Source organism: Lampris incognitus, chromosome 9 (assembly GCF_029633865.1).
Source record: "Lampris incognitus isolate fLamInc1 chromosome 9, fLamInc1.hap2, whole genome shotgun sequence".
In the NCBI taxonomy this organism is placed as follows: domain Eukaryota; kingdom Metazoa; phylum Chordata; class Actinopteri; order Lampriformes; family Lampridae; genus Lampris; species Lampris incognitus.
The window spans coordinates 50,835,478-50,851,652 of NC_079219.1; the positions used below are offsets into that span (position 1 = coordinate 50,835,478).

General features: G+C 44.5%; 1 protein-coding gene across 1 annotated transcript in view; it reads right to left on the reverse strand.

Moving 5' to 3' along the window:
* Positions 1-16,175, reverse strand: part of ptpn23a (protein tyrosine phosphatase, non-receptor type 23, a) — a 32,793-nt gene extending 16,618 nt beyond the window's left edge. Inside the window, exons 1-15 of the mRNA XM_056286156.1 lie at positions 15,974-16,175; positions 11,714-11,788; positions 9,308-9,435; positions 7,280-7,356; positions 6,010-6,059; positions 4,660-4,791; positions 3,873-3,953; positions 3,228-3,359; positions 2,979-3,026; positions 2,632-2,688; positions 2,385-2,443; positions 2,100-2,179; positions 1,622-1,736; positions 741-806; positions 218-363 (exon numbers count right to left, since the gene is read on the reverse strand). Coding sequence (XP_056142131.1) covers positions 218-363; positions 741-806; positions 1,622-1,736; positions 2,100-2,179; positions 2,385-2,443; positions 2,632-2,688; positions 2,979-3,026; positions 3,228-3,359; positions 3,873-3,953; positions 4,660-4,791; positions 6,010-6,059; positions 7,280-7,356; positions 9,308-9,435; positions 11,714-11,788; positions 15,974-16,057 — 1,330 coding nt within the window. The 5' untranslated portion in view covers positions 16,058-16,175. The remainder of the gene's footprint in view (positions 1-217; positions 364-740; positions 807-1,621; positions 1,737-2,099; positions 2,180-2,384; positions 2,444-2,631; positions 2,689-2,978; positions 3,027-3,227; positions 3,360-3,872; positions 3,954-4,659; positions 4,792-6,009; positions 6,060-7,279; positions 7,357-9,307; positions 9,436-11,713; positions 11,789-15,973) is intronic.

A 16,175-nucleotide genomic window follows, 5' to 3' on the forward strand; every position in this document is an offset into this window, starting at 1 on the left:
TAACTTACATTTAATGTGCAGCTATAGGCATGTGGTTGTATATGCATGTGAGAATTATTTGGGTGGGTGTGATAAGGGAGGGTTTACTGGCTCATCTGCCAGTGTAACTCATACGAGTGAGTGCATTTATACATGAGAATTGTAAGTGTGTATGTGAGTCAATGAGTATGCAGGTTTGTGTTCAAGCATGTCAATACGTGTGCGTCTTTCAGCTGACCCTGCATGGACTGGATGAGGCTCTTGACAGTGTCTGGCCGGACACTGAGGGCGGCACACTTCTCCATCAGAACAGTGGGGATATGAGCGTACATGTCTAGATTGTCCACAGACTCCGGCTCAAGGCCCAGGGAGTCCATAAACTGCCTAGAGGAGGAGACAGGAGAGCTCAGCATACACCAGGGGGCGGTATGTAAGAATGTTTTAAATCCCTTATCAGTTTGTTCTCTAAACAGATGCAAACAATGCTGACCCATTTCTTGTATTTCTGAATAAAACGTTTCCCTTACTGCTAAGGGTAAAAATGTGTAGATTAAATGTTTTGACAAATTTGACAATGTTTTTGGGAAGTGTTCCCTTTAATAGGAGCCAAACCCAAAATCAAAAATGGTGAAAAACTATGTCTCTTCATTGTGATTTATCTTAGTTAGAATTTGTTTGAATGTTAAGAGACAGGATCACAGTTTGCAGACAGGAATATCAAAGTCATGTGCACAGTTAACACACAGAGCATCTCTACTCACTCCAAAGTCTCGTTCTTGCTCTCCATCTTGGCCACGACATCTCTCAGCAACTTGGCTTTCTCCTCGCTGCAAATGGAGAAATGTAACCTTCATCCCCAATCATCACCAAAGACCGACTCATCACCTTTACTGACACAGGGTACAGTGACTGATCTCTGGCTCCTTTTCAAAGCAATTCTACTTTACATCCGTAGTTATACATAATAATTGGGACTTGCAGGCACAACAAATCATATACTCCCCCCCTCTTTTTCTCCCCAATTGTACTTGACCAATTACCCACTCTTCTGAGCCGTCTCGATCACTGCTCCACCCGCTCTGCTGATCCAGGGAGGGCTGCAGACTACCACATGCCTCCTCCGATACATGTGGAGTCCCCAGCTGCTTCTTTTCACCTGAGAGTGAGGAGTTTCACCAGGGGATGTGGTATGTAGGAGGATCACGCTATTTCCCCCAGTTCCCCCTCCCCCCCGAACAGGCACCCTGACTGACCAGAGGAGGCGCTAGTGCAGCAACTATGACACATACCCACATTCGGCTTTCCACCCCCAGACACAGTGAATTGTTTCTGTAGGGATGTCCAACATGGGGATTTGAACCGGGATCCCCATGTTGGTAGGCAACGGAATAGACCGCTACGCTATCCGGACACCGCATACAAAGACTGTGATTTAGTGGCAGAGGGGTGTTTACATATAAGACAAAAGGGACACACTGCTATTTTTATAATAGGTGGGCTAACAGTGTCTAAGAATATCCACAAAATGGTATCTAAGAATCCAAGACTAATTGCATAACCAGGAATGTCAAGTGGGCGAGGGAGCTGAGTCATCCAGGCAATAATGCATCTCTTTGCTTAATCGTAAACTACAGCTGTTCACCTGTAGAGGGAGGAAGCCTCATGGGCAGCCATGGGCACCAGCTTGGCAAACAGGTCCGGTCCGGTGACACTGGGGTCGGTGGGGTTGACTGGCAGGGCCTTCACCAAGGGTGCACCTAAAAGGGTGCGGGGGGGTTCAGTTTAGTGAAGTGAAATTGCCTAAAGCTTGTTTTCAATCAGAGAGGAGAGGCCAGTACGGAAGAGGCTTTACAATCACTGGTCAACCTAAAAGACACAGCCTGCCAGTAGTAATGTAATACTACAGTCCCTCATGTGCTCAGCTCCACCATCAGAAGTCATTCTGTGTTCAGGGACACCGGGACTTTGAGCAACAAGGGGACAGACCACAGCAATAATTTGTGATGCTCCATCAATGTATTCAATACAACAGATTGATGAGAAGAAACTGCAGTAAAAAACCTTGTGATGAGGGCATTAAGAAACAGAAACAAACAGGTTATTTGTCAAGCTCCTTCTACCTTTGACTGAGGTCAGGTTCTCCAAAGAGGGGACAGACTCGTGGTAGATGAAGTCGTTGTCCTTTTTTGCAGAGCTGAACCTGTGGGATGAACACAGCTGCTTTATTTAAGACAAAATGAAGGAGTTGTACCACACATGAATATACCTTGAATATGTGGAAAACAACAAGACAGATGATCAGAAAAAGGAAGTTGAATCAGTTCATCTGGACACAACTTCCTTTCTCTGATTTTCTTACCTGGATTATTGAGCATGCACAAAGACAACAAGACAGAAGGACTCACTTTCCCCCGATAACATCCATGGAGAATTTTAAGGCCTCTTGGACACTGTCAGGTTGACCCTGGATATTCCATAGAAAAAAAATAAAGGGGTCACAAACAGAGAGGAAATAAAGGGCAAAGACACCCCTAAAAATCCTCATATTCAGCCTCCAAATGCATTTGGCTGATATGTATTTATGACTGAAGGCAACAGGGAGGTTAAAATGGCCAAGTATACACATAGAAGAAGAAAAAACTATAGCTTTACCTTGGCTAGCTTGATAGCTTCATTGAGTTTGTCCAGGGAGCTCTGAAGGTATGCTAGCTACAGGGATCCAAGTAGAAAATCTCATTAGGAGGAGTGAATGGGGAAACAAGCAACAGAGTGTGAAAAGATACTACACTTTTTACATGATAGTCACTTTTCCTGACACCCGTATCCAGAATGACCTGTAATAAGACTAAGGATAAAATAAGCTCCAAGTGTCTAGATCAGAAAAAATTTACAGAAACAAATAGCAAGGAGGTCAAGGGTCAGAGCCACACCAGCCTGACAAGTGTAATAAATACACATCCATAATAAATGACAAATAGATATATGAAACTTGGCCTTACCCGCTCTCCAAACTTCTGCTGCTCCTCTGCTTGTTTCCCCATATGGAGCTAATGGAAACAAACACAGATTGTGTTTGTGTGTGTGTGTGTGTGTGTGTGTGTGAGTGAATATTCAAAATCCCAACTGCTCACAGTTGTAAATGGAACATACAAAGACATTCACACATTATGACACAAAATCAATCAGTTAACCTTCCTTTCTATTTTATTCACTCCCTTTTATTGGTCTATCCCCAACCCCTGACTCACATGGGCAATAGCAGCAAAGTAGTAGATTTTCATCTGGACCAGTTTCTTCCAGTCTTTCTGTATCTTTCCCAGCATAGAGGCGGTCTCAGAGTTCTCCAGGGCCCTGCAGGCTTCCTTATAGTAGTCCACCACCTGCAGCGGATCAGACAGAACAACCACACATGGCTGATAATGGTCTAAAGGAACGGTTCTATTACAGTGGCTCTCATCCAGTCCTCAGGGGAACCCTATACTGCTGGGTTTCTATCCTGGAAGGTAGTTAGTTTCCTTTTGTGCCAGATCTGAATAGTTCCTGATTTAAAAGGCTGGAATATTTGGCACAGAAGAAAGTGTTGCAGTTGTACGGGGGGGGGGGGTGTCTTGAAAACCCCTGTTGAGAACCACAGATCAAATACATACAGGTTTGTCACTCAAACTAAACACTCCAACAGCTGAATTCACAGGTTAATTTCCTCCCTTCTGGCTGAAGGTGTGCGAATCAGAAAAACTGGCTGGTGTGGTGTTGGACTGACAGCCTGAGTACAGGTACAGTATGCTTTCCACTGCACACGGCTTCTTACAGCACACACCAGCATAGTCCAACACACTGTAAAAAAACACGTGATGCACTTTGAGGTACATAAAATTAGATGACAAGCGGCTGACCTGGGCGCTGATGCGGGCTACCAGGAAGCTCTTCCTGTTGTCCAGCATGGACTTCTCTAAGAGACACTCCTGAGCCTGGCCCTGGGTGAAACACAAAATTACATGATAAACAGAACCTGCTCTTTGTTTGTTTGTGTGTGTGTGTGTGTGTGTGTGTGTGTGTGTGTGTACATGTGTGAATAAGCTGTCTTATATGATGTATGCATGCACTGCTGATGTGTTTGTGTGTGCAAGCTTTTGTGTGTGAAATAAATAAGATTAGATTAGATTAGATTGTTTTATTACCCACACGACCAAGGCCGGTGGAATTTGTTTTTGGTACACATTAAACTCTGCAGCACAATAACATGGACAACAACAGACACACCACACATTATCGCAAACAATACAGTTACACAATAACAGGAACAAACACATCACGCATAAGTTAGGTGAATGGTGATATTTATGTCAATGGTGTGTGAGGAGGGACTATAGGGAAGAATTCAGAGTCCTGATGGCTAGGGGGAAAAAACTTGTTTGTGAAGCGTTTAGTCTTAGTGGACAGTGACCTGTAGCGCCTCCTTGAGGGTAGGAGCTGGAAGAGGTGATGAGCAGGATGTGAGGGGTTCGAGATAATAGCATGAATTAAATGTTGTTTTGGTAAAAAGCTATTATCTGTGCATGGTTGTATTGGTTTGTCTATGTTACCTGTGTGTGTGTGTGTGTGTGTGTGTGTGTGTGTGTGTGTGTGTGTGTGTGTGTGTGTGTGTGTGTGTGCGTGTGTGTGTGCGTGTGTGTGTATTACCAGCATTAGATTGATGTTCAGGTTCAGTATCTGGTGACTCATGTCTACGCTGAAGTTGTGGCTGAAGTGGTCTCTCAGGTAGGAGAAAGCCCCTGCTGAGCATTGGAAGTGTGTGCAAGACACCTTCATCCCCTGCGCACGCACACACGCATACACACACACACACACACACACAGGTTATGCTTTGTGACTTGAGTCCAGACTGTACCAGGTTACGGTTTATCCAGTATGAATCTACAACAGTTATCAAACATGTGTTTCTGTATGGGGAATATATCAGATGGAACACATAACATACTGTTTGAGACTTCAGAAAGATATATTTATTAACATATATTAACATATATTTACCACGTGGAGCCCGGTCATGGCTATACTGAGACAGTGAAGTGTTCTAAACCCTTGTATACACTCTGTATAATACTACATGTATCTATCTCCCCAATTCACCTTATCCGTTTATGCATATACACACACCCATACCACTACACACATCCTACATATACACCCACCCATACACTACACACATCCTACATATACACCCACCCATACACTACACACATCCTACATATACACCCACCCATACACTACACACATCCTACATATACACCCACCCATACACTACACACATCCAACATATACACCCACCCATACACTACACACATTCATACACAACTCCCCTCCCTCACCCAGACCCCTCCTTTCCTTTTTTAATTATTCATGTCTTTAATTTATACCTCTGTTACAACTAATGCTTTAAGCTAAAGTAAAGGGTTTTCCTTTTTTTATTTTTTATTTCCTTTTGTTAAATTATCTGTAAAGCATATAGGTACAGCTGAAAAAAAGGAAAAAACAGCAGGCAAAAATGTGAATTTGGTTGTATAAGTTGTTGAAATTAAAATAAAAACTAAGTAAAAAAAAGTGTTTCCAGTGGCCAGATAGAAATCTGCATGCACATCCCCCGTGTCCCCAGTGCAAGGTGGAACTGTTATATTCCTGAACGGAGTGTATTCTTCACCTACTTTACAGGAACAGAGAGATGACATGCAGTATTGTGGCCTGGCAAAATGACTCGATATCCATTCAGAGAACCTGCAGCATCTTGATGCATGCTCAATAACCCAGGTGAGGAAAACTTTTCTCCCACTAAACACTGTGTCCAGATGAACAGATTCAACTTCCTGGGATATTTAAATAACCTTCCAGGTTTTACTAACTGCATTCTAATTTGTCCCCCGTGGATGTACACCTGGACTGCTGTGTGGAGAAGTACAATCAGATGTCTAGCCAATAGTGGCCAGTAGTAAACCGGATTCTGTGTGTGTGTGTGTGTGTGTGTGTGTGTGTTACCTCCTCAGACACCCTGTTATCCATGGCTCCCAGCATGGAGTGGAGGGCCCCTGCAGAAAACCAGCAAGTCACATGTGGGTTAGCCTCGAGTGCGTCTGCGGTTTGGTAAAATACTGACCACATCACCGACCAGACTGACTAAGTCAAAGTAAAATACTGACCACATCACCGACCAGACTGACTAAGTGAAAGGGACACTCATTTACATTTTTTTTTTTATTTACAATTTCATTTAGCAGAAGCGTTTATCCAAAGCGACGTACATCTGCGAGTTAATACAACACAAGCAAGGATATAGTCAGGTGACAACACAAGTGTAAAAAAAAAACTAGGTTCAAATCCAGTAGGACATAGGTGTCAACAGGCAGTGCACAAAGGCAATGCATAGGACTCTGAATTCCTCCCTATAGTCCCCTCCTCACACACCACTGGCATACATATGTATGTACCATTGACCTACTGTATGTGGTTGAGTGTAATAAGTTGTGTATCACTGTATTGTTTAACATGTGGAGGGTCTGCTTTTGTCCATGTATTGTACTGAAAACAAATTCCACCGGCCTCGGTCGTGTGGCTAATAAACAATCCATCGATCTATCTTATGCTGTGGTCTGAATTCAAAACACACCAACAGCTCCCACATTGGCATGGACGCCCTAGCACAGCGTTTCTCAAACCTCTCCTGGCGGACCACTTGTCCCGCATGTTTTAGATCTTTCCCTGTTCCAACACAGCTGATTTAAATGATCAGTTTTGTTATTAGGCAGCTCCGGGAGCTCATAATAAGTTGATCATTTAAATCAGCTGTGTTGGAGCAGGGAAAGATCTAAAACATGCAGGACAAGTGGTCCACCAGGAGAGGTTTAAGAAACGCTGCCCTAGCAGACAACTACAGCTCTTAGTCTGGATGACTCCAAATTTAACTGGCTGCTAAAGTGTACATACCCACACAAGACCGGTTGTTGTGTTACTTCTCAGACCACAACAACATATTTTTTTGGACATTTTTGAAGGAATCAGAGGAGAAACAGGCTGGGATGTTGTTACCATGCCAACATCGGTTTCTTTTCAAAGTGCCCTGGACCCCCCCCCTGATAGAACACAACTGAAGCAAAACAACATTTGCCTTGACTGTTGCTGATGATGCAGTGCTGCAGACAGGGGAGTCGTTTATCTAAAACCAGCAGATGAAAACAGCTGATTTGATTTTTTAGACATTTTGATAGATGAAAATATGTCTACGATCAGTTCACCATCTGCTCCAACTCACCAAGGTTATACAGGATGCAGGCTTGCTCATAGCTGATGTCATCGTGGGTGACTGTTTTTCCAGAGAAGATCTCTGTCCTGTTACAGAAGACAGAGATGACAGAGGAAGACCAGATGCAGTGTGTGCAACATAACTCACTTCAGAGGTAAGTGTGAGGGTGGGTCTGTCACTAAAATCTAACAAAACTACATGTAGCACATTTCACACATAAATGTGCTTTATGAGAATGAGTTAAAAATAAAAAGAACTTAAAAAAGAACAAAAATTACCGTTGCATAGGCTCTGTGTGCGTGTGTGTGTGTGTGTGTGTTACAGGTGAAATCAAACTCCGGTTTTGGTGCAGGGGTGTCCAAGTGTGGGGATGTGTGAATTTTAATGGTGACGTTGCGACACGAGGCCAGTCTATGTGTAGAACAAAAACTGCAGGAAAACAGATGACTGGCTACAGTAAAAACAAGTTTGCTGAGTAAAATGACAGGATAATGATAAACTCATGATCAAAATGATCAAAATCACAATAAAAGAAACAAAAGAATGGTGACATCATCAATGACACAAAAAATGTCAGGACGAGAAAGCAAGGCTGAAAAGAACCGACTTAAATGTGTCATGCACATCATGACGCCTCATGACTCAGTTATTACATGTGTACACGTAGACACAGGAAAATTGTGTTGGTCCAAGTTGAGAAATCCACAGATAGAAATCCAGTAGGCTGGTCTCACAGAGAATGGTTTGTTACAACAATAAAGCTCACCAGGAAATATCTTCCAGGTAAACTTTTTATTTTCAAGACAGTGTAACTTGATGAAGTGGAATCAGACATAAATTTAGTGGTCATGTTTTTTTTTTCCCCGCCCTTTTTCTCCCCAATTGTATCCGGCCAATTACCCCACTCTTCCAAGCCCACCTTGTCATTGCTCCACCCCCTCTGCCGGGCTGAGGAGGGCTGCAGACTACCACATGCCTCCGCCGATACATGTGGAGTCACCAGCCGCTTCTTTTCACCTGATAGTGAGGAGTTTCACCAGGGGGGACGTAGCGTGTTAGAGGATCGCGTTATTCCCCCCCCCCCCCCAGTTCCCCCTCCCCCCTGAAAAGGTGCCCCAACCGACCAGAGGAGGTGCTAGTGCGGCGACCAGGACACATACCCACATCTGGCTTCCCACCCAGCCTACGCTACCCGGAGTCCCAGTGGTCATGATTTTAATTTAAAAAAATAGATATATAAAAAGGCATTTCTGATTGCAACTGTGTGAGTTGATTTATATTTTTTCATTTACCTTTACTTAACCAGGTTAGTCCCATTGAAATTAAAATCTCTTTTACAAGAGAGACCTGGCCAAGAATGGCAGCAGCACATCAGTTTCAGCACACACTCACATGAAGACAATAGAATAGCTCAAAGTGCAAGATAGCATAAAAATGAAGGGAAAAGATACAAACCTGTTATCAATTGAAACGTTTACAATTTCCAATAGACTCAGATTCCATAGACTAAACCATACCTTTAAAGTTGCACAGAGTAACCAAGTCCTGGAGTTTATACGTTAAGTGTTTAGCTCTTGTTCTTGTCCACAGGATGACTGCAGTAACTCTAAAGTCTTACTTCAATTTTTAAGAGTACGATCAATAGTAAGGCAAAGTGTTTCTGTGTGTGTGACAAATACCAGCATGAACCTGATGTTGAAGTTAAGGGTCCGGGGTGTGTGTGCACCCCAGGTAACTGTATGTAATTTTGTGTGTCTGCGATCTCCATGCTAAAGACCTGCTGTGTTAACACACAGAATGTGTTGAAATGTGTGTGTTAGCACGGTGAGGTTAAAGTTAGTGTTATTGAATGTAATCTCATTCCAGTGCCAGATAGACCTCACTTTGTAAAGTGCTTTGAGTGGCTGTTGCAGCTAGAAAAGCGCTATATAAAATGTAGCTTGATTGATCGATTGATTGATGGAACAATGAGAATAAGGGAACATTGAGGGTTGGTCTATGTGTTATGTCGGTGTATGTGTGTGCAAATTAACCTACCATGAGATGGGCACGGCAGCCTCCTGACCCGGTCCCAGAGGCACACGACTTTGGAGGTAGTGCAGCTGCCCAAAATACTTCCTCAGTGTGCTGCAGCCCTCAAAGTCCCTCGTCACATTCACAGCACTCTGGGGTACACACAAACACACACACACAAACACACATTTTATGGTTTTGCTCAGCAGTGGCACAATATGCAGCAAGATCATAACCACTATTGCTCAAACAAAAAAAGAAGCAGAAGGACACTTCTTCCTAAATTGTACTTTAACAAACATGCAGTCCTTATGTTTGTGTCTTTATTCTGATAAAGTATCTGACTTTTTAACCTTGTATTCTGCAGTAAAACTACTGCTAGAATCAAAATAACTAAAACTGACGAAAGTAAACTCAAGCTAAATTAGAACCGAGAAGGACTGCTTCTGCACAACATTAGTACACAGTAACCATGAAACTCTAGTCCCCTAACAAGCTTCAACCATGTCCAGCTCCATATTTATTTTTTTCCCGTTTTTCTCCCTAATTGTATCTGGCCAATTACCCCACTCTTCTGAGCTGCCCCGGTCACTGCTCCTCCCCCTCTGCCGATCCGGGGAGCGCTGCAGACTACCACATGCCTCCTACGATACATGTGGAGTCACCAGCGGATTCTTTTCACCTGACAGTGAGGAGTTTCACCAGGGGGACGTAGCACGTAGGAGGATCCCGCTATTCCCCGCTAGTTCCCCCTCCCCCCTAACAGGGGCCCAACCAACCAGAGGAGGCGCTAGTGCAGCAACCAGGACACACACCCACATCCGGCTTCCCACCCGCAGATATGGCCGATTGTATTTGTAGGGACACCCAACCAAGCCGGAGGTAACACGGGGATTCAAACCGGATATCCCCGTGTTGGTAGGCAACGGAATAGACCGCTACGCTCCCCGGACGTCCTGTCCAGCTCCAAACTGACTGAAGATGTGTACTTAATGATTACTTTACTGTGTTGTCACAACAACCCTTAAAGAAACCAACCTATCAGTCTCAATGAATACATTAGTGCACCCTCATTATTCACAAACTTGACTCAGGTTAACTCTCAGGTAAGTCTGAGTGAACGAGTCGCCCTGAGAGTCAGTAAGTTGCTTCATTACTGCAAAATGAAGCAAGAAAACCAAAGACAGGGTTGAAAAAAAAATCACCTCAAAATTCATGCCATAGTCATCCATCCATCCATTATCTGAATCGCTTATCCTGCTCTCAGGGTTGCTGGAGCCTATCCCAGCAGTCATTGGGTGGTAGGTGGGGAGACATTCTGGACAGGCCGCCAGGCCATCACACACACATACACACACACACACACATTCATACCTAGGGACAATTTAATACGGCCGATTCACCTGACCTACATGTCTTTGGACTGTGGGAGGAAACCCACGCAGACACAGGGAGAACATGCAAACTCCACACAGAGGATGACCCGGGATGACCCCCAAGGTTGGACTACCCCAGGGCTCGAACCCAGGACTTTCTTGCTGTGAGGCGACCGTGCTAACCACTGCGCCACCGTGCCGCCTTGCCACAGTTAATTCTGATGAAACTACCTCCATGTAGTTTCTCCATTAGTCTTTAATAAATATGAGCAAATAGGTCAGCGTCTCCTGCTGACTCAATTGTGACTGCTTTAATGAAAACATGAGTTAATATATGGCAGCTTGTCCAGGGTATCTCCCCGCCTGCCGCCCAATGACTGCTGGGATAGGCTCCAGCATCCCCACAACCCTGAGAGCAGGGTAAGCGGTTTGGATAATGGATGGATAGAAGTAGTGAACTGTTTTTACTTAGGTTTCCAACAGTCAAAGGGAGACTTGCTGGTTTTTCTCACCTGTTCTTGTTTTCCCAAAGCATCCAACTGAATAAAAACTGCAAGGATTACGTAACCTCATCTAGCCTGGAGGAGGTAAATTAAAGTTTGCCTAACTGGACTTGTCAATGTCAGTCCTTTTACAGGTTTAAACAGCTGCCGATAGACAGTTTGCTGAGGAAATCTACAGCTATATTTTACATTTCAGGCACGAACGGTCAGCTTCGTTGCCCGAAATGCAAATTCCTTCCTCTTCCAGAGAGAGCTATAGTAACTACAACTCCTGCAAAAGCTTCAGTTCCAGCATCGGAGGCAACCAACACTAAGCAGGATACTGACACTATGTTAATAATATAAAACACACTACTGTGTTCCTGTAATGAACATGTAGGATAAGGAAGTACTGATAAACATGTAAAATAAGAACTATGGAAAGTGGCAAAAAAAATTTTAAATTTTACATTTACTTTTCCCTTCTAAAAACTCAAGATGAGAACATATAGGAGCAAAGAGATTTGGATGGTGAGGCAGCGATTCTCAGTCAGCTGAGGAGGAGGACAGACCTGTCTGAGCGTCTCCAGTTTCTTCAACTGTTCATTGTAGTTGTCCGGGTTCTCCCCATAGTTCTTCAGGATGAACTGAGGAAAGAGAAGAGGAGAAAACGGAACAGAACACATAAATCTAGGCTCCTGAACCTTAACACTTGTTACAGGTCAATTAAAATGCCTTGCCACCAGGCTGTGGAAATCCCCACCCATTACCAGCTAAATGCTGGTAAATGTGGCTTCGCCATCATCATTCAGACCCGAGCAGAGAGGCAAAACAGTGAAAGTGTCTAGTGGCTTTCTGAAGGCAACAATTGCTGAACCAAGCAGACAAAAACATATGCTTCCCATCCTGTGTTGACTTGATAGGTCTACGAAGCCATTTTCTTCTTCAGGGCCTTTACAGCAGAACGCCATAGCTCATAAATCCAAAATGTCAGAACAGAAGAAAAAAAGGTGTTTACGCCTTTATTTCAACACTTTGACCCTTGTTTAAAATAATTAAAAGATAATCTGTGGTCCAAAGCAACAGACACATTTTGGTATTATGTAAGCCATAAGGCTATCCCATCATGCCTTGCCAAGACTTCTGTTTTAGGCGGGCTCAGAGCTACTTAATGTCAGACTCACCACAGCCTTGGTCAGGAGGTAAACAACCTAACTGAGGCATTGTTTGTGACACACACACACACACACACACACACACACACACACACACACACACACACACACACACACACACACACACACACACACACACACACACACACACACACAGAGTCCTATTTAAACGATCTACCGCACATGGTCTAAAGCGCATGGCACAAATTCATTTTAGTACATGTCCAAATCCACTTTTGCTGGTTAAACGGCACATAACCTGAGCACAAAGCAAAGCACAAAGGGGTCATACTTAGTCTCATCATTAATTATAGTGTGTTTTGGGCATAACATGAATTAAAGCAATCAGAGTGTCATCTCCCATCCATTATTTAAGCCGCTTATCCTAAGTAGGGTCAGGGATGCTGGAGCCTATCCCAGCAGTCATTGGGCGGCAGGCAGGGAGACACCCTGGACAGGCCGCCAGGCCATCACAGGGCCGACACATGCACAGCTAGGGACAATTTAGTATGGCCAATTTGGCGGCACGGTGGCACAGTGGTTAGCACGGTCGTCTCACAGCAAGAAGGTCTTGGGTTCAAGCCCCGGGGTTGTCTAACCTCGAGGGTCATCCCAGGTCACCCTCTGTGTGGAGTTTGCATGTTCTCCCTGTGTCTGTGTGGGTTTCCTCCAGGGGTGCCGGTTTCCTCCCACAGTCCAAAGACATGTAGGTGTCATCTCCCACTCCCTTTAAATGCCAGGTGCACTTGCACCTTGGCACATTGCTATTTAAATGGTGGCTTCAGCAAGTAGCAGAATGGTTTTCTGCAGAGGAAATGGATCTGGTCGTGCGCGAAGTAAGTAAGTAAAGTTTTATGTATATAGCACTTTTAAAAACACAGTTACAAAGTGCTTTACACTCAATACAGAAAATACGAATAGATACATAAAATAAATTGAATGACTATAAAACATGGCATAGGGAGTAACAGACCAAGCTAAAAACGAACCAAAACAGAAGGCAGGGATGGGGATCCATAAAAAGGCTTGCCTGGGGCGTCCGGGTAGCGTAGCGGTCTACTCCGTTGCCTACCAACGTGGGGATCCTGGTTCGAATGCCCATGTTGCCTCCGGCTTAGTCAAGCATCCCTACAAACACAATTGGCTGTGTCTGCAGGTGGGAAGCCAGATGTGGGTATGTGTCCTGGTCGCTGCATTAGCGCCTCCTCTGGTCAGTCAGGGCGCCTGTTCAGGGGGGAGGGGGAACTGGGGGGAATGGCGTGATCCTCCCACGTGTTATGTCCCCCTGGTGAAACTCCTCACTGTCAGGTGAAAAGAAGCGGCTGGCGACTCCACATGTATGGGAGGAGACATGTGGTAGTCTGCAGCCCTCCCCAGCTCGGCAGAGGGGATGGAGCAGCAACCGGGACAGCTCGGAAGAGTGGAGTAATTGGCCAGGTACAATTGAGGAGAAAAAGGGGGAAACATGTGGCAGCCCTCCCCGGATTGGCAGAGGGGGTGGGGCAGCGATCAGGATGGCTCGGAGGAGTGGGGTGATTGGCTGGATACAATTGGGGAGAAAAAGGGGGGAGGGGGGAATCAAAAAAAAAATTCCACATTGTAATGTTTTAGTTGTAATCTTTTGCATGTTTGTGCACTGCTATGCATCCTTGTTTGTGTAACAGGCAGAGTGTACACGCGATGTGCACCCACCTATGTAGGTGCATCTTACTATCTGAATAATGCACCCTTTAGATAGCAGAACAATACTGCGCCACAGACTTTAAACCAGGTTGTTGTTGTTGTTTTTTTGGTCAATCATACAATCAATCGCTTTCCGCTGCCTCAAGATAGTAAAACGCCAACAATCCGCCTGACCACACCTCATTTTAAGACACGGCCATGGGCACAAGTACAATTGCTATTTAAACAACATGGGCGCTGGACAGGAAAATTACAACTGCGTCGGTCAGAAACTATGACACTTGCTCTGCATTTTGCACCGGGTGTAAGATTGGGCCCAAAGTCTTTGTCTCCCTCTTCTACCAAACAAGATGAAAAAGCCAAACTCATTCAGGTGCTTGTGTACCGCATATTGTGTGTCAGGAGAGACAAATCCTACTGCTAAGCATGACGAAGCATTCTTCTATTAGGTCTGAGATCAGCATAATCAACTAACGCCAACAGGATGGTCCCAAGGCTGGCAGGCGTTCCTATGCTGGATATCAACCTATCAAGACACTTGTACCACGATGGGAAACATTCCATCTCTGTCTCTTATTGAAATCAGATCAGATAAAGATATATTTCTTAGAAATTTACCATATATGCATTTGACTACGAGATTACCAACGAAAATGACAAATTTTGAAATCATAGAATTAAACACAACTTTATCTTCCATGCCAGGGGTTTAACAAGGAATGTCTTTTACCAGAGCTGGACTATTCCATACGACATGGATAACCAAACACAGTGAAAGAAATGCTCTCAACCAAGAGCCCCTTACGTTCTGGCATGGCTTCTTTTTTGTCTCTGATGACTAGGTTATCTTTAACAGCAAACAAAATGGAAGGCGATGCTCTTGTATGAGAAAAGTCTAGAACAAGGCTCACGTTTTGTATTACACTTTAACACAAATTCCCAACCTCATTAAATTCACTCAAGTGTAGAAAATTCAACTACAATATCAAATCAATATTCGTTGAATCCATTACTCCTCCACAGAAAGGCTCCCAGTTCTTCTCTGACTGGCTGTAGGCCTATGGAATATTCTAGAAAGCGATCAAGCCAAGAGACCAAAGGTCCTACGTTTCATCGGAATCAGGAAGAGAGGATGGGAAATGGGGCAATGGATAATGACAATGACCAAAAGACATGAACAGTGACCGTGATACTCTTCCTGGTAAATGAGAGATATGTGTGGTTGTGAATAGGCTGTGCTTTCTGGTCACACAACCACAGTTAAGCCCCTTGCAATTTATACCGAGCTCAAAAAATGACTGCCATTTTTTGCTCACAATATCATTGTTATAAGGGCCAGTTGTTAACATTACTGAGTCAATTCTGCCATGATGTGCATGACTCCCCAGTGCCTTCTAACCAACATTAACAGCAAAGACCACACATGTAAGGCATCTTTTAGGTCCATTTGACCTGTAAGTCCTTTACTCACATGGCTTTGAATTTGAAACTTAATCTGATGCGTCAAAACAAAAATCAAATTTCTGAAAAAGCCCGCTGTTGTCACGTGAATGTGACAATGCAGTATTTATTATTGACATGTGGACGACCGGCCTGGGCCCCGCAGAGCTAGGGTCCATCATGGTCTTGTTTTGAAGGACCCCCTCTTGTTTTCAAGTACGACTATCGCTTGCTTAGAGTTAAGCTAAGTGTCGAGTCCGAGCTGACGGCGGAGACGGTTGCGATGCAAACAGAAACGCGTTAACGTTAACAACACAATAGGCGGTGGTCGGGGAGGTCTGTCATGGTCTAGCTAGCTAGCCGAGCTATCGTTACATATTTAACCCGTAAAAACCGTGGGGGTGGCGAACGTCGCTAGCTAGCTAGCTAGCTAGCTAATTAGGTTATCCCAGTGGTCGTTAATCCTTGTCAGGTTGACTTCCGATCTCCGCCCTCCCCGACAGCCCCGTTGCTGCGTCTCCCCACCCAGCTCACCTGCCTCACGGACGGGCTGAACTGGAACTCCCCGGCCTCCTTCAGATCCAGCCAGATCATCGGCATTCGGGGGACCGCCTCCATCGCGGCCGACGACAAATCTGTGTGTCAGATTCGGCGGTCCTAAAACTAAGATATAGTGTCAGTGGTGTTTGGAGTTAACGGTTGTTGCCTGAATCCCCGAACAACTGTGTCACGTACC